At 37.5% G+C, this 22,905-nt stretch overlaps 2 protein-coding genes across 7 annotated transcripts; one reads left to right on the top strand and one right to left on the bottom strand.

Moving 5' to 3' along the window:
• Nucleotides 1–504: 504 nt before the first annotated feature.
• tmem30b (transmembrane protein 30B) lies at nucleotides 505–4,656 on the bottom strand. Of its 3 annotated transcripts, none has more exons than XM_039680170.2 (8): nucleotides 4,539–4,656; nucleotides 3,566–3,752; nucleotides 3,151–3,258; nucleotides 2,950–3,057; nucleotides 2,744–2,831; nucleotides 2,509–2,652; nucleotides 2,191–2,397; nucleotides 505–829 (listed from the first exon to the last, which is right to left on the bottom strand). In XM_039680170.2, exons 2-8 carry the CDS (start codon nucleotides 3,749–3,751, stop codon nucleotides 651–653), a joined length of 1,020 nt encoding a protein of 339 aa, XP_039536104.1. In that variant the 5' UTR covers nucleotide 3,752; nucleotides 4,539–4,656; the 3' UTR covers nucleotides 505–650. The 3 variants fall into 3 exon arrangements, with proteins under 3 accessions (XP_039536104.1, XP_039535926.1, XP_039536013.1); XM_039679992.2 differs by having other exon boundaries at nucleotides 4,423–4,562; XM_039680079.2 differs by having other exon boundaries at nucleotides 3,566–3,794; nucleotides 4,423–4,555.
• Nucleotides 4,657–5,468: 812 nt separating this feature from the next.
• On the top strand, nucleotides 5,469–22,434 carry kdm1a (lysine (K)-specific demethylase 1a). 4 transcript variants are annotated; one of them, XM_039680474.2, is made up of 21 exons: nucleotides 5,469–5,543; nucleotides 6,339–6,620; nucleotides 8,561–8,726; nucleotides 8,866–8,999; nucleotides 9,684–9,762; nucleotides 10,186–10,278; nucleotides 10,434–10,540; nucleotides 10,626–10,707; nucleotides 10,824–10,918; nucleotides 11,428–11,445; nucleotides 12,293–12,435; nucleotides 12,803–12,893; nucleotides 12,975–13,109; nucleotides 17,697–17,770; nucleotides 17,875–17,986; nucleotides 18,164–18,296; nucleotides 18,392–18,579; nucleotides 20,416–20,530; nucleotides 20,837–20,964; nucleotides 21,213–21,359; nucleotides 21,444–22,434. In XM_039680474.2, the coding sequence occupies exons 2-21, from the start codon at nucleotides 6,360–6,362 to the stop codon at nucleotides 21,630–21,632; spliced, it is 2,490 nt and encodes an 829-aa protein (XP_039536408.1). In that variant the 5' UTR covers nucleotides 5,469–5,543; nucleotides 6,339–6,359; the 3' UTR covers nucleotides 21,633–22,434. The 4 variants fall into 4 exon arrangements, with proteins under 4 accessions (XP_039536408.1, XP_039536267.1, XP_039536339.1 ...); XM_039680333.2 differs by having other exon boundaries at nucleotides 8,561–8,738; XM_039680405.2 differs by having other exon boundaries at nucleotides 8,558–8,726.
• The last annotated feature ends 471 nt before the right edge of the window (nucleotides 22,435–22,905 follow it).

The raw sequence follows: 22,905 nt of genomic DNA, 5'->3' as shown, positions 1-22,905 counted from the left end.
GGCTTTCCTTGGTTGGAAATAAAAACTTTTAAGCTGTTTACGGTCATAGCTCACAGCAAAAACCTGAGTGGCTGTTATGGCAAAATATTAGACTATAAGACAGCAATAAAATACTCATGTAAACTTTATTATTATAAAAAAGCATGTAAAGTTTATTAAAGAAAATATACAAGTCAAAATACATTTACATTTTCAATATATTACACTAAACCTGCATTTTGCAGGTAGACATGGCACCCAAAACTGTCTATATATAGGTTAAACATTTCTTGTGTTATCAAGAGATCAAATTTAAACTGCTAATTCATCTTTTATACCTGAGTCAGTCGACTAAAAACCTGTAACAGCCCCTGAATAATGACATCGGATAACCAATTTGATCTTCAGATTCTAGTGTGTCATGCACATTGATTGAAGATTGCTCTTTGAACATTAACATAATGGAGTTTTTCCTAAAGTCTAATGCATATCCGGTTATTAAAGTTTTTTTTAAATAAATGAACTATTACTGATTAAAAAGAAATAAATAAATGACCTGAAGTTAAAACTTTAACATGTGAATGCAAAATGATTACTTAGAACTCCATCTTAATGAGCCACTTATTTCTTTCCGTTCGTGTTTTTTTTTTTTTTTCTTTTGGGATGCATCACTAGGCATCATCTGAGAATTTGAATTTGGCATAAACAATAAGCATAACCACTGACATGACCACACACAAGGAGCCAACCACTAAATAAGCAATCCCCAAGAAGTCGTTCTTCCCTCCCATCCAAGACACATTGCTGAAGACCACCTTCTTGCGTCCATCAAAACTAAGTACTGGGTAGTCTGGAAATTAAGTGGTTAAGGAAAAACACAGTTCATTCATGCTACACATGAGCACTTCTATGGCAGTTAAAACAAGACAGTAAAGCCTACTCAGATAACAAGTGTTTCTAAAAAATGTTGCCTTAAAGGTGCAATAAGTAATGTGATTATCCTACACAGCCAGTCATTTTGGACACATACTGACACCTAAAGGAAAAGGATGTTTTAATCCCTGATACCATTGTAGATATACTCTATTTACTGCCAGTCATAATCAATTGATTCCACAAGTGTCCAATAACAGGAGGGTTACAGAGATGTATTCAGCTGGTCAATTAGAAGACCAGCTCCATGTATATCTATTTAATTAGAGCGAGTCTTAATCTCACGTGAATGTACTCAAAAGTACACTAAGTTTAAGGTCAGTAAAATTCAGCAAGAACACATTAAAGTGACGATAAAGACATTTAGAACGTTGCAAAAGATGAACTTTCTACTAAAAAATAATCTTAAAAAAGGATAATGGCATCTCTAAAAATATTAAGCAGAACAACAGTCTTCAACATTGATAGTAATATTAAATGTTTCTTAAGCACCAAATCAAAATTCATAAGGATCGAGTGATACTGAAGGCTGGAGTAATGATGCTGAAAATGTAATTTTCCCATCACAATAATAGATGACATTTTAAAATACAAAACATTTACTTCAAATTGTACTAATATTTCACAATATTCCTTACTGTATTTTTGATCAAATAAATGCAGCCTTGGGGAGCATAAGACTTCTTTCCAAAAAAAAAAAATTGTTTGTTTTTTGACTTACCGACCCCAAATATTTGACTGGTAGTGTACAAAAAAATTAAGTGTAAAACTTGTATATCCACATTATTTGTAACTTGAATGTGAGAGGCTTCTGGTTTGGTTTCATTCGCTTCCAGGTTTTTTTTTACCATACAAAACAGCTCATTATGCTGCTTTACAGAAAATAGTTTACGGAGGAGGGAAATTTACAAAAGTGCACCTTTAAGACAAATCCTAGCTGCTCTTTTGCCTGTCATGCCTTTTCTGTCATTTATTTGCATAGGCACATAATGCATATTCAAAACAATACCCCTCTGTTTCTTCTACGTTCTGCTTTGCATTAACTAAAAGCCACACCCAACCTGTAAAACCAGTTTGCCTGGATCACAGGTAAACACTGTCAAAAGACATCTGAGAAACAGGACTGAAGCCATATGCCATGCGGTCTTGAGACTTTCTGACTGTAGCCATGATGTGGCTTAGATGAAATCCTATAAACTTAAGAACATGGAATGAACGAATTAAATATGATAATCCAATTAATGTCTTAAATTAACTTGACCTGCAGATGAAGGATACTGTAATGGACTATCAGAGAGTAGTTCCCAGCAGGGAGCCCCCCGCTATAATCACCGTCTGTGATTCGCCGGTACAACTTCCTGAACTCAGGAAGTGCTGCTCTCCTCATCCACACAAGGAAGTCCTGGTTTAGGAAACCATTGTTGTTCTGGTCTGTGAGGTCCAGCTCATATGCTGGTTTGGGCCAGTTTGGGGGCTTCACTGTACCTGTTAATCAGCATTAATAAAGATAAAGCATTTAGGTTCTATTCCACGTCTCAAATCACAGTCTGGGGATAGTGACTTTTGCATCATACTGCTAAATTTAAGGCTAATTACCATCAAAAGCCTTTGAAAACGAGCCATTCACAGAAGAAGGGTTCCTGTACTTGATGTTGTAATCAGTCCACCAGGATATTCCTTTACCATCTAATGGCACCAGCTTCTTCGTACCATTGATTATTTGGTAGAGCTCAAATGTGTCTTTCCAGAAACAAACAAACAAAAAAATGATAGCAATCCATCGCAGAACTAAGTACATACATAAAGTTAATCGACCAAACAGAAATGATACCATTGAACATGCTATTTGCAATAGCGCCGCATGGGACAATGGCGTTCTTGGAGTCATAGTCAAATGGAGAGCAGGAATCTTGTGGAGTCTGGAAAGTCAGATGAAAATAAAAACAAGAAATGTATGATCCATTACATGAAAAGAAAAAAGAAAATTAAAAAAAAAAAAAAACATTTAAAAAAAGATAATTCTGGCCAAACACAAACCTTGAAGTATGTTGTATCGCCAGTGAGCTGATTGTAGTCTTTTGACACACCATATTTTCTGAAGTTCTGGTAGTAATTAGACAGGCCATAGTAAAAGAAGATGGGTCCCTGTAAGAACCACAGACATTATCAGTCTCTATCAAACATTGAGAGAGAGAAATATATCAGGCTTTAAAAGAGAGTCAAACTCAAAGACTTTACCTTAAACAATTCACTGAGGGCGAATGTGATTTCACAAGTGCAGTTTGGGGTGTTTGGAGTTGTACATCTGAAACAGGGTGAATTGTTCTCAATGCCTGTGTAATCCCTCTGTGACATGGTGAAATAAAACAGAGCATTAATCTTTAATTAACGTCACTCACCTTGCACAAACCCCCCCTGTGTGATAACACCTTCAAACTAACTACTACTAGGCAGTGTAATGTAGAGCCAAGGGTTTGATAACTCTAAAACAGATTTGAATGTTTAAATAGTGTTTGTCCATCCTTTAACAAACGAGCAAAAACTGACCTCAGTACAACTGTTAAACTACTAGAGAGGAATGAACAAACTCTACAGTAAAATGTCATCCACCCAGTAAACTGGCTCCTGTTGTTGTCCTGCAGCAAACACTTACCTCTAGCACTTGTATGGTCTGTGAAGTCAGAAAGAGGCCAACACCGATGCCTATGAAGGCCAAGCCAATGATTAGAAAGCCAGGAATGACAATGCTAGCGGAGAGTATGGGCTGCCATGCCGGGAGCCGTTGCTGTGTGAACGCGGTGTTGTCAGGCCGTTCTGTCGTCTCTCCCTTGTTCTTCATGCTGATGATTTAAGAAAAGGAAGGACAAGCTTACTGTGTGCACCTAAATGACGTTGATAAAACAATAATACTCTGTTTAAACCTGGAAAACAAATGCAACAAATAATACATCAGAAAAGGGTTGTTTCTTCATCTTTGGGACATTTTATTAGTTTTATATCTTGGGCATTGGGATTTTGTTTTATTGTTAGATTTGAACTTTTATCTACATCACTGCATTTGAAACATTCATCATTAATGACGTTTCAAAAAACGTACAGTTTTTATTTTTCATTTTTAAATCTTGAAAATATGAAAGTCCACCATAAAATATGAATTAATATGAACTATTTCAATATTTATGGTGTAGAAATGATTCACATAAATTTATCAAAATATACCTCTTAGTTGTAGCATCATTTCAACCCCATAGTTCTTGTCCACTTCAATGTAATTATTATTATTGGATCCTTATTATATTTAGCCTACTATCAGTTAACGGCAAATATCAAAATAATGTATACCATGATAAAGTCAAAGACATTTTTGTGAGAATCACCTCACCAGCACTAGGCTAAAACAACAACAACGGGTGACGTCGCAGGAAAACGAAACCATGCTTCATGAATCTCAATCAGTAATCACTCAATCTGAAAGCAGAAACCTAGATTAATAGACGGGTTAAAACTAACCTTTATGAAAATATCCGCGCTGCAGTTTGGTCAATTTTAGTTCCCCGCTTTAAAAAAAAAATCGTGAAGAACTGTACATCGACAATCAGGAGACACACCTTCACGTAGTCAAGTACCTGTTTTACCTGTCCCGCTCACCGACCGCAGCAGTGGCCCCACCTGAGCTTTTCCGCTTTGCGTATGCTCCTCCCATAGCGCATACGTCACACATATGGCTCGTCCTCCCAACGTCCAGCCTTTCAAATGTCTTCACGATGTGAGAGCGACAGGCCTGTACTCAAACTTTTCCAATTTGCCTTCATGTTTTGAGCGATCTGGACCATATGTTTCCACAATTTTCATAAAGTAGACACCCATAAGTGTTTGGGCAGTAATGTTAATAATTTGATTTGTATTCACCCTCTAAAACCCACATTAAAAACATACTGAAAAACTGGCCATGTGTTATAGTTTGGCATGCACTGTGTCACAAATGGATAATTTTTCGCTATCTATCTATTATTATTCAGAAAATCAGTCACAAAAAAACCTGAAAACTAAAATCTGAAACCCTTCAAATATGGTTGTCAAGATTACTTTGGGTTTAGACTAAGATATTATTGTTATAGATTTGTAATGGCAAATGTCCCAGATTGTGAGGAAGGGGGCGTCTTGGAATATATTAAAAAAAAAACAATAAATAATAATAATAGATTAAGATATTTAATTGTAAAACGTGAAAAGTATTGATAAAAGGGTACAATTATTAAAAAGTTCAATGTTTTCTCACAATTCTGGGTTTTGTTTTTTCACAGTGATTTATTTGGGAATTGTTTTGAATCCAACTGGTGTCAATTTGACCCACTGCATCAGGATATTATGTAGAATTCGAACGTTTACGTTGTTGATTTAGTCCATGAATATATTTTACATATTTATAATAATGTTGAACGACGCGTTGAACCTGTAAGGTTGAACTCGACTTTCCGAAACATTTGATCGATGGCACTTTACCCAATTAAAACACTGAACAATTTAGATCCCGCCTTCTTAACCCTCGTTGTCTACCATGATTGGCTGTGGTATTTCGGTAGGGACAAGCGTCTCTTTCTTTGTGCTAGACTCCCCACAGCCGCGAGGAGGTAAATATAAATAATATTTTTTTATATATATAAACAGAGCACAACGCGTTAAATGAGACGAACGCAAAACATTTATTTATATATTATATGATAATTATGGTGAATAAACAGTAATGAAGCACTAACTTACGGTTTTCTGTAGATTGAGAAGCAGAGGGAAGAGCTCGTTCAGCTAGCAATAGCATGTTTGCTAACCCGTGCACGAGCGTCAGTTACATTGTTATTTTTCATAGTTACAAAATATATTGTTTGTGGACGTTTAATAAAATAATTTAACGCGTACGCACATATTTAGAGCGGAGACTGGTGTTCCTGGCTTTAGATATGTGCGGTTTAGCGTTTATCTGCCATTGGTATTAAAACAGCTTAGACTTGGATGATTCAGGCCGCTCATGATGTATTGTTTTGGTCTCTCATTAAAAGTAAATATATAAATATAGCTTTAATTTGGTTTAATACTACATAATTTGTTCACAATATATTTGAGCAGAGAAATTGGGCCAGTATAAAATACGTAGCGTGCTACAGTCAAAGTTATTTTGCAACATTTACTCAGCTCCTCTCATAACGTAACGTTACCTGAACACCCGGAGTGTCTGCACAATGCCTGTTTGTTCAGAGCAGGTGCACTAGTGCGACGTTAAACGTCTGCGAACCTCAATCAAATCAAAGATGATCATTGTTAATCTTGAAGCATTTAGTTAAGACAGAGACTCAAAGATTGTATTGTCTCTCCTTAGATTGCTGGTCATCTTTTGTTTGTGCACCTACTTTCAGTTTTTTTCCTCACTTCAGGAGAGTCCTCTGTCACCTGTGATGCTGTCCAATAAGAAGTCAGACCCAGGCTCCTCTTCCTCAGGGGGTAACGGCGGTGACCGTGCTCCTGAAATCCTCCCTGTCCCTCAGGCTGGTCCTGCTGGTCCCTCTGGTCCGGGTTCAGCAGATGTGAAAAAGAAAGAGAGAGCCTCCCCAAGTGGGGAACCAGGTGGACCCCCTCTCTCGCACCCTCCTGGACCAGGAGGGATTGATCAGGACTCTGCAGAGGGGCGCAGAACCAGTCGCCGCAAGAGGGCCAAGGTAAACATCTCTATTAATGTTTCCTGTTCTCTGAAAAGAGAACAGGAATGATTAAGGCAGGCTTATTTATTTAGCTGAGTTGAACAAAAAAAATGGCTGATGTAAAATAATTCATTGGCACTAAATAATATATTACTTTTTATTGCTGTGATACTTAAATTGGTCTGATTGCTAATCAAAATATTTACTACTTGTGCATCAAATTCTTAACCGATTCTTGGTAAATATTGATATTTGATATCACCAAAACAACCCCCTACTCAAAAGAGTTATCACACCCCGATCTTGATGCCTCCAACCCCATGTTCACATACACACTATGCAACACAGGCAACGACTAAAGCAGAATTTTTTTGCCTACCGCTTGAGGGTATGATGTCATCAAAAACTGAAAGCAATCTGTGTTACTATGATAATTCAGGTTGAATGTCTAATTGTTATTTAGCTCCTCTACTCCTTTGCTGGCAAAATCATCCCTTCCGTCCCTAAAACAAACAGCTAATTTCATAAACATTTAGTCTTAACCTAGAATGTCGGAACCTGCTGATGCCCAGGATGATGAACAGTAAACACACTTAAATGTATGAAGTGCATACCGAGTGTGTCTGAGCATTAGTATGCGTGCACTCTTTTAGACACACTCGGGTATTTTTTTTTTGAAAAACCGAGACACTATCGTGAAAAAATATTTTTGCACAGCCCTAACCCTCATGTTGTTCCAACACCGTAAGACTTTTGTTCATCTTCGAAACACAAATTAAGATATTTTTGATTAAATCCGAGAGCTGGATCACTCCTCCATAGGCTTCTTAAGGGATCGAAACTCGCCGGCCCAAAAGTTATGAAAGACATTGTTAACATATTCTGAGTGACTATAGTGGCTCAATCTTAAGTTAATCAAGCGACGAGAATACTTACTGTGCCCAAAAAACAAAGAAAAATAATGACTTTATTCAACTATTCATTTCCTTCTCTGTTGGCCTCAAGATTTCACATGAAAGTGAAAGTATGCAAAGCTTCCAGGTTGTACGTCACACACATCATACAAATGGCGGCCAATAGTGAGCCTACGTGCAACACAGAAGCTTTGTGCAATATCACTAAATGAATGGTTGAATAAAGTCGTTATTTTTGTTTGTTTTTCTGCACACAAAAAGTATTCGTTGACGATTAACTTGATGGTTGTCAAGAAAAATAAATCATTTTGCAGAATATATGCACCATATTACATAGCCTAATCATATTTTTTGTTTGAATCCAAGTTTTTATGACAGCCACCATACAAAATGAGCTGATTAGAAAATGAGTTATGTAAGTATAAGTATTTTAACTTTTTTTATTATAAAATGTACTTAAACTGGTTGCTCTCTGTGTGTAATCAAACACATCAACTTCTCATTGTAATTCTGGAAACTGAACTGTCGCTCTGCTGCCACACTGAAGTGCACTCGCTACCAACTGGACAGGGGTGGGAATTACAGGCTTTTATTTTCCCAAATCGTTGAACTGCACTGGCTTGTATATGAGACTGGCGTCTATATGAGACCGGCCTTTATTATTTAGTGTTGATGTTGTTGTCCAAATGCTCCACGTGAAACTGCGGTCTTCCAACCTTTTACTATTGTGTAAATTGATTTTGATATGCGCGAGGGAGAGAGCAAGACAGCAGTCGTGTTGTTTGAAGACGTGAGAGTGTACACACCCCGGCTGCGTAAGGGATTCAGGCAGAGGTTTTATGTGTTTCGCTTGTATGTTTAATTTGTGATGTGCTTCCTCCCTTTGTTCTTTTCTATTTAATTGTTTTAAATAATCCCTGTAATGCCACAAATTGCTCTAAAAAGTGATATTGCAGTAAGTTGTAAGAGAATAATGTTCCCATTTCATCCCAGGTGAAGCAGAACAAGGTTTTAATGAAGCTTTTATTGTGCCTCCTGCTGCAGGTGGAGTACAGGGAGATGGATGAGAGTCTCGCCAATCTGTCGGAGGATGAGTATTACTCAGAGGAAGAGAGGAACGCTAAAGCTGAGAAAGAACGCAAACAGGTGGTTCCTCCACCAGCCCCACCAATAGAGGAGGAGAATGACAGTGAACCTGAGGAACCATCAGGTATGGAAAGAGGTTGGCCTAATCTATAATTTTATACCTTTTACTGAATTCCAAAAGCACTTTAACATTTCAAAATGATTCCTGTCATTTTGACATAATAGTTGTGAGTCTATGAATTTGAAATATTGTAACTTTTCAGGTGTAGAGGGGGCTGCCTTCCAGAGCCGTCTCCCACATGACCGTATGACATCACAGGAAGCTGCATGCTTTCCTGACATTATTAGTGGACCACAGCATACTCAGAAGGTGTTCTTGTACATCCGGAACCGCACAGTGAGTTCACAGCTGGAGGCACAATTTTGTGATATTTGATTTGTTTTTTTGAAGCTGATAAGCAAGATCCAAATAGACACATCATTCTTAAGGCAGAAACTCTTCTAGAAGTTGTATTGGATAATAATACACTACTCTTCTATAATTTGTGGTCAGTAATACTAAGAAGAAATTAATACTTAACATTCAGAAAGGAAGTATTAAATTGATACAAATCTTTGCAAAAGCTTTTTTATTTCAATTAATAAATGCTGTTCTTTTGTATTTTCTATTTGGCAAAGAAAAGATGGTTTCCTCAAAATATTAAGTAGCACAACTGTTCAACATTTTTAATGTTTCTTCAGCACAAATCAGCAAATTGGGATATTTTGAAGAATAATGCAACCCTGAAGACTGGAGTAATGACTGTTGAACATTTAGCTTTGCCATCACAGGAATAAATTACAGTTTAAAATGTATTAAAATATGAAAACAGTTATTTTAAATTGTAATCATATTTCACTATTACTGTTTTTACTATATTTTTGATCAAATAAATTCAGGCTTTGTGAGCAAAAATCTTACTGACCCAAACTACTGAAAGTAGTGTAGAAGATATTTAAAGGTGATTCAACAGAAACATTTCAGGAACAACTGAATGTGTTTTCCATTCAGTTGTGAAAATGTCTTCTCTCAAATGTTTAGCTTCAGCTATGGTTGGACAACCCCAAAGTTCAACTGACCTTTGAGGCCACTGTGCAACAGCTAGAAGCTCCATACAACAGTAAGTCTGTTCCACCTGACATTACTCTGATTCCAAAAAAAAAAAAAAAAAAAAAAAAAATGATGTTATTAAACTGTATTGAATGTATAGACTTAAAAGGTACACTATGTAACTTTTGGCCCTCCAGCAGTTTAAAAAAAAAAAAATCTTATGCAAGTACTTTTACTTTTTTAATACTTAAGTACATTTAAAATCAGGTACTTTTTTTCTTAACGTCTACTTTTACTAAAGTAAATATGTGGTTATTTGTACTTTTACTTAAGTACTGAGATTCAGTACTTCCTCCACCACTTCATTATATGTTCCTGAGGTCAGATTAAATTGTTAATTTTGAACAGCTAAAGTTACATATTGTACCTTTTAATTGTTTTTGATAAACATTCATGTGTATATTTTTAATTTCTCTGTGGTTCCTCTCTGCAGGTGATGCAGTGTTGGTGCACCGGATACACAGCTACCTGGAGAGACATGGGTTTATCAACTTTGGTGTCTACAAGAGAGTAAAGCCTCTGCCAAGTAATTGAGACTTAATGTTACAACAGAGCAGAACTAGAGATATTAATGTCCAAACAAACAGGAAGACAACAGTATTTTTTCACTGTTATGTTTATTTTTTCTGGTGTAGAGACAACTCTGTATTGTTCATATTACACCCACTTATGTTCTTATAGCAAAGAAAACTGGAAAGGTGATAGTGATTGGAGGTGGGGTGTCAGGGTTGGCAGCAGCAAGACAGCTGCAGAGTTTTGGGATGGATGTGACTGTTCTGGAGGCAAGAGTAAGTACATTTTTCTACGATAAAGCATTTTACACACAACTGAGCCAAGTTTTTTTCTTTTACAAACCTTGATTGTTCTTGATAGGATCGTGTTGGAGGGCGAGTGGCCACTTTCAGGAAAGGGAACTATGTAGCTGACCTCGGTGCCATGGTAGTGACTGGACTGGGTAAGAAATATCAAATACATTTCTCCCCAGGAAGTGGCACTATTGACCATGGAAGAGTCATTTGTTCATTCAGACTTTTTGGACCAGTTTGAAATTGAAGTGTACATCTCTTTCAGGTGGAAACCCTATGGCTGTAATCAGTAAACAGGTCAACATGGAGCTGGCCAAGATCAAACAGAAGTGTCCACTCTATGAGGCCAATGGACAAGCGGTGAGTGCTCTTGAAACACCGGGAGACACGCATCACTCTGGTTTCAAACACATACCAGTAATATGTACTTGTATGTCTGTATGTATAAGATCAGAATATCAAAGTATTAAGTAATATACCAAAAGTAAAATTAATGTTAAAATTGGAATATAATGTAAATGTCACAATTTTGATCATGATATTAGTAGATGTGTACAGCATCCATTACTCAGTGCGTTCACAGTGTTATAGTGCAGTTGTTTCTCAGACTAGTTAACATATTTAAATCAAATATGAAAAGTATCCTCCCATTCTCTTCTGATTGGCATCTTAACTATGTTTAAAGTCAAGCAGTCAGACTCTAATTAGAGGGAGAAAAAAAACATTCTAACGGTATTTTTCGGTCTCTCACTCTCTGCCCCCTCTTAACCCCTGCACATTTTCCCTTTGCTACATTCCATCCTATTCTATTTGTTTTTCTCTTACTTGATTTCACTCCATTTTCATTTCTTAAAATGGTGATTGTCCAGGGAGAGCGCTGCACAAGTGTAAGTATTTCTGTTTATAATATTACACAACACATGTAATTAGGGGAATTGTTCCAGTTAATTTATTCACATACTTAGAAACAACACCCAGTGACAATTACCTAGTGAATACAGGTTTGTCTTATTTTTATATGACTACCTGTTCAGTAGACTTTTCTACCCAAGAACATGATGGAAATGAACAACTGTTAAATTGCAGACATCCTGCTTTCATGTGTTCTAATCCTTTAAATGCATGATGTTAATTGTCTGCATTGAATGGTGATACAACTGAATTTATGAATAATTTAGCTCGGTCGATCAGTTAAGGTCAATATAATACCTCTGGGAAAATGATTCCCCACTAATAAAATGCAACAATTATTATTGTTTTTTAAATACCATATTGTTCCTAATATAAGACTGTTAAGACTATCTGAAAAAAAAATGGGGTGGTCTTATATTCAGGGTCTAAACTTTTACATGTAAATAATTCACCAATAAATAGGGACAACAATAGGGAGCACCGAATATGATTAAAACGAGTGTTCCACCCAGGACTGATAAACACAGTGGAGTCATCAAACATTTCTCGTTAAACAGCCAAGAAATGTAATGTTAGAAGAACCCAAAAAGACAGTCTTAAAAATGCTAACAGTCAAAGGAAAGCTTAAAGTGGTTCTAGAAATTGTCATATATTCGGAACAATATGTTATTATGTTAATTGTTCTTTACAGTTTATTGATATTCACAGGCTGTTACATTTAAAAGAGTAGTTCATCGTAAAACCACCTCATGTTCCAGACAAAAGGACATTTTTAAATATTCATCCATATATGTTCATTTAATGGTTGTAACCCCACTGAAGGTCCCTAAAGAAAAGGATGAGATGGTAGAGCAAGAGTTCAATCGCCTGTTAGAGGCGACATCGTATCTCAGCCACCAGCTGGACTTCAACTTTCTTAACAACAAACCCGTGTCTCTTGGACAAGCCCTAGAAGTCGTCATACAGTAAGTGAACACTGGATTTATTTAATTTTCTGAGATCCTTAAAGGGTTAGTTCATCCAAAAATGAAAATTCTGTCAGTATTTACTCACCCTCATGTTGTTCCAAACCTCTATGTGTTTATTTGTTCTGCTGAACACAAAGGAAGATATTTGGAAGAATGTTTTAATCAAACAGATCTCAATCCCCATTGACTACCATAGTAGGAAAAATACATACTATGGTAGTCAATGGGGATTGAGATCTGTTTTGAGATCATTTTTGGGTTCAACTAACTCTTTAAGAATTAAACCTCAAAATAAAGGCAATTCTTGTCCTTTAAAATAAAGAGTCAATAGCTTAGCACTGACATGCTGCTTTTCTCTGTTCAGGCTGCAGGAAAAACATGTGAAAGATGAACAGATCGAACACTGGAAGAAGATTGTGAAGACTCAAGAGGAGCTCAGAGACCTTTTGAACAAGGTAATTAACACACAGTTACACGTCCCTCACTTACAGCTTACTCATCGCACAGTTAATTTGCTTGTTCGTGTTATTGTTCAGATGGTGGGTACTAAGGAGAAAGTAAAAGAGCTGCATCAGCAGTATAAAGAGGCCAGTGAGGTGAAGCCACCCAGAGACATCACAGCTGAGTTCCTGGTGAAGAGCAAACACAGAGACCTCACAGCTCTCTGCAAGGTAGTAGACCAAAATCCCCACATTGACCAAACCCATATGACATCACCCCGCACTAACCATATAAACATTGTGGACGCTCACACATTTAGACACGCTGATAGAAAACCACATGTCAAAGACAATCGGTTTGTTGCAAACAATTCTTGCAATCCACCGATGCTGAATGCATTCGACAGCCAAGCATCCCTTACGAAATCTCCTAATTAGGTCTTTTCTGGTAGCAAATCCAGACACCTCTGGATCCATCTATCTTTTTACTGCACAGCAGTGTTTTTCAACAATGCCAAACACCTCTGTGCTTGGTAATGGAGCATAATACCATTTCAGCCTGCTGTTTCAGTTGGGTTGTTTTAGTACATTTTCCAAACCGCAGTCTAACATTGTCGGCTCTCTTAAGCACCCACAGAGCAGAAAGTTAAATTCCTAACTTAAGCGGTCTACACTGGTGAGATTTTAGCATGTTAATTCACATAATCGCTCTCAATTGTAGCCTATTAGACTGCTTGAACCATTTATGGTTGTAAGATGAATTTCGACGCCTGCTCACTCACATTGGGGTTTAACTTCATTTTAAACTTTAGAGATACTTTTAGTGTGTGACTCAGAGATGAAGCCTTAAACCTTGGCCTTCAGGTTTATAGTATGGAAAAATTACAAATTTTATTCACATTTTCATATATTCAAAATCAAAACTTGACTACAGAAGGATTATTTTATAAATCAACATACATAACCAGATTAGTCTTTAAAGGGGCCAAATAATTGCTTTCTCCATGAAATGGACTACCATTCAAAAGTTTGGGGTTGGTAAGATTTTTGTAAATGTTTCATGTTCACCAGGGCATTTTTCATAACTTTTATATTTTAATATAATTTAAAATGTAATTTATCTCTAATGGCAAAGCTGAATTTTAAATAGCCACTACTCCAGTCTTCAGTGCCACATGATCCTTCAGAAATCATTCTGATTCGCTGATTTGGTGCTCAAGAATAATTTCTTATTTCTTAATAATTTCTTATAAGTGGTGAAAACTGATGTGCCGCTAATATTTTTGGAAACCGTGATGTTTTTTTTTTTTCTTTCAGAATTATTTTGAATTGAAAGTTTTCAAATAAAATGCATTTTTTTTAATAGAAACATTTTGTTATACTACCACTTTTGATCAATTGTAATTGCATAATAAAATAATTCATTTCTTTCAACAACAAAAAACTGATCCCAACCCTTTGAACAGTAGTGCATATGGCTTTAAAGGGACTCAAAAGAGCAACAGAAATGTCTACCTATTCCTGTAATTAGGGGCCAAGCCCCGAAGGGGCTGAGGCACCTATTGTATCTGTTGGTTTTCTTATTATTATTATTCCGTGAATGGGAGTCTATGGCAGCCCTATGAACCGTAAGTAGGAAAATGATGAAAGTTGGCACACTTGTAGTGATGCTAATGAATAGTAATTGGACCAATTTTTGAGCCTCTAGGACCAACTCTATAGCGCCACCACCAGTTCAAAAATTCAACATTGAAATGGTTATAACTTTTGAACCCTTTGCTCTAGAGACATGAAACTTAGTACACCTGATTCCTCTCATCATGCTGATTACAACCAATACTGTACATTAAGACCCCGCCCATTACAGTAGTGGCCATTTTGAAATGTACAGTTCTCAGTTTTTTCGCTACTCCTCCTTCAAATTTTGTCCAATTTTCTCCAAACATGCACTCAAATGATCTTCGGACTGAGCCGCATAAAAGTACTGTCCCCGTTTTTTTTTATTCATCTTTGTTCAAAAGTTATGGTGTCGCAAACTTAACGAGGTCCACCCAAAATTGGCTAAGCGGCTGTATCTCGGCCAAAGTTTGATCAATCGAAACAAAAATTGGTACACTTCATCGGAAGCATGTTCTGAGGTTCCATGCCAAAGTTGGGAATAGCGCCACCTACGGGTCGTGAGATATGCAAAATTGCTATTTTGGCCAATAACTTTTGAACACTTTGTCAGAAAATCATAATTGTGGTATCTATGGATTCTTTGCGTCATGCCGAATTCGTGGATATCGATTTTTCCATAATGGGATGTACCCTGTGTCCGCCATTTTGAATTTTGTCATAATTTGCAATATCTTTTAAACTATTTGAATTTTCTTCACCAAATTTGGTATGGATTACCATTAGCATGGCCCGGAAGTACCTGAGAAGTTTGGTCACAGCGCCACCTAGTGTTCCAGAGATATCATTGTTTTTTGAAAAAACGCTTATAACTTTTGCTAACATTGCTTGAAATTTGATTTCTATATGTCAAAATATTCCTTGGGTTATGCCGATTTCAACAATATCTCATATGTTAATTTTGAACAATGTGACTGGCCACCATATTGGAGCAAATGGGAAACAGTTTTTTCGCTACTCCTCCTTCAAATTTTGTCCAATTTTGTCCAAACATGCACTCAAATGATCTTCGGACCGAGCCGCATAAAAGTACTGTTCCCGATTTTTTTTATTCATCTTTCTTCAAAAGATATGGTGTTGCAAAATGAACAAGTTCGACCCAGAGTTGGATCAGAAGCTGTAACTTGTGAACAGTTTGTCACAAAATCATAAAATTGGTATCTATCCATTCCCTGCGTCCTGTCGAATCCGAGGATATGCATTTTGCCAGGATTGGACGTACCAAGTCATAAGATACATTAGCATTGAACTAGCTTAGCATGCTAATCTGGATAACATGTCATGGAACTTTTTTGTGAATCATTCTCACACTGAACCCTCTCCCTTGCTGCTTTGAAATTCACAACCTCTGAGTGGCGCAATATGTTAAACCATGTATCTCAAATACTGAACCACTCTGGTTGTGGGTTCGAGTCCCACGTGGGGTGACTTTAAAATTGTGTAATAAGTTTTCATTTCAATTCCTTCGTGCTATGCACTGCTGTTTGTGCTTAAATGCTCACTGTGCTTCATTTACATGTGTATTCAATTTGTGCTGTTTTTGTTCTTGCGGCTCTGCACTGCTCTTGGTGCTTAAATGCCTGCTGCACTGCTGTACTTGATGTGCTGGCTCTGTGCTTGGTCTGCTTGCTGCGCCTTGCTGGGCTTGGCCCCGTGTTGCTGCTTGCAGCTATATTGTTTTTAATGTTATTGAATGTGCTTTCACCTTGTGTGGAGAGTTATACCATTCATCGTGCTTGTGGTCTTCATGTGATTTAAAAATATGTTTTTTGCAGACTATAACAGTCTGCCACAGAGAAACTGTAGCAGGATATTTTAAAGTTGTGTGATGTGGTTTAAGAGTAGACTTTTCTTTAAATAGTCCCATGCTGGTTAGCTGGGTGAACGGCTGGCCCACTCAGAGAGGGATTACTCTGCCCTCTGGGATGAAACCGCTGCTGCATTCAGTCGTTCACTGATGAGTGTATGCATCCGAAAACCTCACATTTAGGTGCTAGGGAGAGAGGACGACCTTATTTTTAACTGTTGTGGGTTCAATATCAACTTCTTATAATACCAATTTTGTGATTTTTTTTTTTTTTTTTTTGATTAATTAAATTGTGTAAAAAGCCTGCATGGTATTGCCATCAGGGATTGGATATTTCAGCCTAAAATCATGACCCACGTGAATCATGCAGATCAGTAAAAAACAAAAAAATAGTTTTGTTCAGTGCGATGACTGAATTCTTCTGACTTACATCAAAAACATTTGTGCATGCTTAAACTTGCGCTAGACCAAAGTTATGGAGTGCCTCACGATCGTTCCTGGCACTGCGTATCTAGGCCTATAGTATGAGTGCTTTTATTAGTCTTGCTCTTTATACACAAAAGTAATACGTGCATCTGGTAGGCAAAAAAGTGTGCATCATTTGTAGCCTACAGCGCTAAAATCCTTATTGGAAGCACGTAAAAGGTCATTTATGTGTATAAAGAGCACGCAAAGCTCAATCGGTCACATTCTCTGCTCCCTTTCTGTCTACAGTTTATTCCAGTTATAATTTATTCATCATGCTGATAAGATTGTGTGGTCTTCATTTTTTAATGCGTAAAAAAAAAACATTAATATAATTAATAAATGGTTGTTGGGTGTTTTATTTGTGTAGCCAGAATATGATGTGCAGTTTACCAAAACACACAAAAAAAACTATTTATGTTGCCTATTCCTATTGTACAAGTTTGAGTGGAATTTTATTTATTGAATAAGACTGAATGAGCTCGGTTTTGGAAACACAGTTGTTTTCTTTACAGAACTACAGAACAGTTAACGGCATCGCCCTTACATTTTCCCCAAAGATAAGTTAAGACGTCCTGTTTAGTATTACTAGAAATAAATTATAGCTGTTAAATATATTTCCATGTGTCACTCATTACAGTTCCTGGTAGTTCATGCAGTAAATGGCTGATTCAGGTGTTTAAAAAAAAAGTAAAAAGTGCTTTACGCTGGTCCTGCTTTTTTTCACTCGCACAATCACATCCCTGATAAACCCACATTGGTTAAACATAAATTTAACCTCTTCCTCTTAAGACTTTGTAATCCTTTAGTATACTGAAAGAATAAAAAATGAATGAATAAATGCTGATGATCCTGTCTTTCTGCTGCAGGAGTATGATGAACTAGTGGAGATGCAGGTTAAGCTAGAGGAGAGACTACAAGAGCTGGAGGCCAACCCACCCAGGTAATCATATAAAACCCATGCATGTAATCAAACACAGTGAGGCCATATACCTGTCTAACCTCCCTAATGAGTCCAATTAATGTCACCCTGCATCTCTTCCTCAGTGATGTTTATCTGTCTTCGAGAGACCGACAGATTCTTGACTGGCACTTTGCAAACCTGGAGTTTGCCAATGCTACACCTCTGTCGACACTCTCGCTCAAACACTGGGATCAGGTACTTCACGCCCACCTTTTCTTGCAGAACACCTTTAATGTCTTTATAGTGTTCATGTAGCTCAACTGGTAGAAAATGGTTCTTACAATGGCATGGCCAAGGGTTCGGTTCCCAGTCAAATGCATATAAATGTAATTGCTTCTGCAACCTGTCCCTTTTCTTTCTATGTTTGAGCAGGACGATGATTTTGAGTTCACGGGAAGTCACTTGACTGTGCGGAATGGATACTCATGCGTACCAGTGGCACTTGCAGAGGGTTTGGATATCAAACTCAACACTGCAGTGAGACAGGTCCGATACACTTCGTCTGGTGAGTCAGTTAGACCAGCTCTTGCTGCGTGTGCCTGTATTTTGGTGTGTTTTTTTTATTGTGTAAATTTAAACATAATTTCCTCTCCATCTCAGGTTGTGAGGTGATTGCGGTAAATACCCGCTCCACTACCCAGACGTTTATTTATAAGTGTGATGCCGTGTTGTGTACCCTTCCTTTGGGAGTGATGAAGCAGCAGCCGCCAGCCGTGCAGTTTGTGCCTCCCCTGCCGGAATGGAAGACGGCTGCCATCCAGAGAATGGGCTTTGGGAACCTCAACAAGGTGTGAATAATTCCTTTGCAGGCGGGTAGTCATTGTAATGACAAAATTGGCCTGTGTCAGCATGGGACATTTTATGTATATCCAACTAATCCACTTTGGCTAATACAGAGTGAAGCTGGTTAGGTCTAATAATTTTGAATACGATAGATTGTGTATTTAATGAGCCCTGAACAAATTTACCCCCACACACTTTGAGTGTCCAGGATGCGTCATCATCCTCCTTCGCTGCTCTCTCCCTCTCGTTGTTCAGCTGCAGCAGAAAAAGACTGCAGTATTATGCAATTGTCCTGCTCCATTTCTCGTTTTTTGTCACAAGGGGGCACAGTGTGTTACCAGATTCATTCACAGTACTGCTATATCAGAAACAGCTGTCTGTATACACCGCAGGATGTCAGAAATGTTCACTGAAATGCTTTTTCTTTGGCTATTGAAAGCAAGCTTCAGCTACTTTAAAGGACAACTCCGTTCCAAAAATGAACCTTTGGTCTAACAACACATTGGTACATAGTTAACCGTTCTCTGAGCTTTGTTTTCATGATAATCGAATATAAAGTGTTTTTATTTCTAAAAAACTGTTTAGCTTAGTATATAGGGCATAGAGTGATGAAAAATAAAAATTGCTAGTTAATACCACTAACAAGGCTCAAAATAGCCCTACACTAACACAGTAACATAATGAGGGTCCCTACATGCAAACAGAAACATTGAGAATGTTGTAAGTATACAGATGGTTTAGTAAGAATATATATCTTATAAATAACAGACAGTCCAATTCGCGTATACAGACAGGAGCCATCTTTGGAAAAGAGTCTCGACCAGTCAATTCATATCATTCTAGTGACAAAAATAATCTCTCAGTAATGGCTTTAGGCTTTTGTAGTATTATTGTGCAGTGTATTGGAAGTGATTTTGCTTCGTAAGCATCTGCTAAAACAAAATGTACATGTGATAAAGAAATTGTATAATGGGGGTAGTTTATTTGGGGCTTGTTGTAAGTGTTTTGATTACATTTGTATTATGTTGATGCAGCATTAGCCTACTAATATTTTATTGAAGCTTAATTGAATGGATAGTTCCACCCACAAATTAAAATTGTCAATTTACTCACCCTCATGTTGTTCCAAACCTGTATGAACTCAAAAGAAGATATTTTGAAAACTATTGGCAACCAAAATTGGTTGCTTTCATTGTACTGGCAAAAAAGCATACATTTCTCCAAATATCTAATTTTCCACAGAGGAAACTAAGGGTGTGCTCACACTTGTAGTTTGGCTATCTTGGCTCTTTTGGTCCAGACCAAAAAATAAGATTATACATTTTGTCCTGGTATGCTTAGCATTTACACTGACAATACAAAACAAAAAGTGGCTTTTATTAGGTCTATTTTGCAACTTGCAGAACAGTCAAAACAATGCTACTTAGTCCTGGGCCAAATGCACTCTATGTATGTGCGTATATGATTGTATTTTTACCAACTGAGAACTTGTGAAGAGTTTATAAAATAAGTAAAGTACTCAAAACAGCACTCGGAATTCCTCCGTTGCACACGCAAACAACATCCTGCAGCAAGGAGTCTGCATTTCTGATGCCTGTACCGAATTGTAATAGGCAATGTTGCTCCTATGACGAGAAAGAACAGGAATGCTTGAGAATTCTGTCCTATTTACGGTTGCATCGTGTGACCGCACATTCTGTTTTTGGTTTGTTTAGATGTCTTTGGTCCATGTTTATTCATATTTCATGAGGACGGAATTGTTGTTCTTTACTGTCCTCCACGAACAATGGTGTGATTTAAAAATATATATTCTGACTTAATCTGTGTCATCCTTGTCCTAGGTGGTGTTGTGTTTTGATAGAGTATTCTGGGACCCCAGTGTTAACCTCTTTGGACATGTGGGAAGTACCACGGCCAGTCGAGGGGAACTGTTTCTCTTCTGGAACCTCTACAAAGGTGATTATCATTCAGTTTAAAGAGGCACCAGTATTATAATTCTGGTTAATCTGATTATTATTTTGATGTTATGGGCGGTAACCAATAATTGACTAATACAAATCTTTACTATTTAATGGGAAATTAAGAAAAAAAAAAAAAGTTTAGACACAAGAAGTAAATTTAATCATCTCAACATTATTGAAATTGTGAACAACATATCTGCTAAAAGACTGCATTTAACTATGTAATTTATTTTTTACTCATAATTACATGATAATGTCATGTAAAGCTCACATTAAATCTGACCTTTTTTTTCCTTCTCAGCACCCATACTGCTGGCTCTGATGGCAGGAGAGGCTGCAGGCATTATGGAGAATATTAGTGATGATGTCATCGTTGGGCGTTGTCTGGCAATCCTCAAGGGAATCTTTGGAAGCAGTGCAGTACCTCAGGTGAGCTCAGATGCGCTAGAGTAGCTTTCTTCATTGGTAGTTGCATACTGTACAACAAAAGATTGTGTGACTACAGTTATGAGAGGAAACATCAACCTAAATCTACTGAAAAGTTTAGTTCTTTCATATCTCGGTACACACTCAACACACACTCGAGTTTTTGTGGCTCATTCCCGCTGTATGGAGCATCTGGCTCTGCTCCAACGACAACAAACTGACTATGTGTTATGTGTCTGTCGTCATGGTAGCCAAAAGAGACGGTTGTGAGTCGCTGGCGGGCCGACCCCTGGGCTCGTGGGTCCTACTCGTACGTAGCAGCTGGTTCGTCAGGGAACGACTATGATCTCATGGCACAACCCATCACACCTGGTCCTGCCATACCTGGAGCCTCACAGGTGAGTGTCATAGTTTATGGCTCATTTCCTCTGAGATGTATGTTACCTGAAGCAGATGTTATGCTGATTGTGTGCATTTCACAGCCTGTTCCACGTCTGTTCTTCGCGGGTGAACACACGATTAGAAACTACCCTGCTACGGTGCATGGCGCTTTGCTGAGTGGGCTGAGGGAGGCAGGAAGGATCGCTGATCAGTTCCTGGGAGCCATGTACACTATGCCACGCCAAGCAACAGCCAATCCAAACCCACAGCCCTCCCCCAGCATCCAATAAACATCTAAGCCCTGCACATGATGCAGCCAGAGAGAGGAGGAGGTAGGGGTTGTGGGTAAAAGAATGTCTTGGTACATAAAGTGTGGGAGGGTCAAGTCAGGACACTGGGTGTCTCCTTAGACTGAGAATGTGTGTGTGTGTGTGTATTTATGGGAGTTTGTCTATGTGTAAGAACATGCCTTTAGGGAAATCATTCACTAATCTGAGAGCTAGAGCCAGGATTTAAAGGAACCTTTCACTCAGTTCCCTCCTGTCATGCCAGCTAACTTCTAGGTCATCTCAAAGGACAGGTGGATGGTTCCCGACGAATTCCCAGGTATGTTGGAATTCACCTGGAATGGTTTGCTCCCTTCTAAGGCACATATAAGGACAATTATTTACACTTAATGTTACTCGTGTCTTAAAGTATAAGATGTTTCATTGCAGAGCATTAATTTCAGTTGTAAAAACAGGTAGGAGATGGACATTAATGCATTAGTTGAAATCCAACTGCCTACACAACCCATTCCTTCTTATTTTTTCAGAATAATAAAAAAGAAGAAAAACAAAAGCAGATATTTTGGCTTTGCGATGTCCCTCACTTTGTAGCCTGAATGATTTGTTAGGAAAAATTGTCTTAGCTGGAATGCACATTAAATTGCTAATATTATTTGTTTCTGTTAAAATAGAGTATCAGTTATATAGCTTTGTATCTTTTTTGAGCTGTTGAAGTTTTGCTTAAGTTTTATTTGTTTAATTGTGGTCGTTGTGATCTTTTTTTTATATTTAGTTTTTTTTGGTAATAAAAATAAATATGAAATCAGCTTCATGTTGCCTGCTTTTTATAGTTCTCTGTGGGGTTTATTCTATTTAATCATTTAAAATGATTTAGACAGAATGCATTTTTGTTTTCCACGACTTTTTTAAAATATTTTTTTAAGGCAAATATTTTTATAAGGTAACAATTATTTGTCAGTATTTTGCACATTGGTTTTCCATCCAACATTCAAAATGTCTGAGAACCTCTGTTCTTTTCCATTCTTCAGTGTTGCATCTCACTCACAATTACTGTCTCGCACACGAGTTCTGCCTTAAGTCAAATGAAAGTTAGCATGAAATGGTGATTCTAAATGCATGTTATAGATCTTATTGTGAATGATTCATCTATGAAGGTTTCGCTTTTAAAAATTCAATTTCATTTTGTACTTAATTTAATAACTCAATTTTCTAGTTACGAATACAGGACTACTCTAATCATTTAGTCTGCCCTTTTCTTAAATTTGACCAAGTGCAC

Source organism: Pimephales promelas, chromosome 15, assembly GCF_988280905.1.
Source record: "Pimephales promelas chromosome 15, fPimPro1.hap1.1, whole genome shotgun sequence".
Classification (NCBI taxonomy): domain Eukaryota; kingdom Metazoa; phylum Chordata; class Actinopteri; order Cypriniformes; family Leuciscidae; genus Pimephales; species Pimephales promelas.
This window is presented reverse-complemented; position numbering and strand designations above follow the sequence as displayed.

What these genes read in the sequence shown, in the direction of transcription:
- kdm1a (XM_039680263.2), top strand. Translation starts at nt 6,360, where the DNA reads ATGCTGTCCAATAAGAAGTCAGACCCAGGCTCCTCTTCCTCAGGGGGT. An exon ending in CATGGTAGTGACTGGACTGG is followed by an intron (nt 10,708 to 10,823) that starts GTAAGAAATATC and finishes CATCTCTTTCAG; the next exon opens with GTGGAAACCCTATGGCTGTA. An exon ending in GCTTTGGGAACCTCAACAAG is followed by an intron (nt 18,580 to 20,415) that starts GTGTGAATAATT and finishes TCCTTGTCCTAG; the next exon opens with GTGGTGTTGTGTTTTGATAG.
- tmem30b (XM_039680170.2), bottom strand. Translation starts at nt 3,751, where the DNA reads ATGAAGAACAAGGGAGAGACGACAGAACGGCCTGACAACACCGCGTTC. An exon ending in AGACCATACAAGTGCTAGAG is followed by an intron (nt 3,259 to 3,565) that starts GTAAGTGTTTGC and finishes ACCATGTCACAG; the next exon opens with AGGGATTACACAGGCATTGA. An exon ending in CCCTCAGTGAATTGTTTAAG is followed by an intron (nt 3,058 to 3,150) that starts GTAAAGTCTTTG and finishes TGGTTCTTACAG; the next exon opens with GGACCCATCTTCTTTTACTA.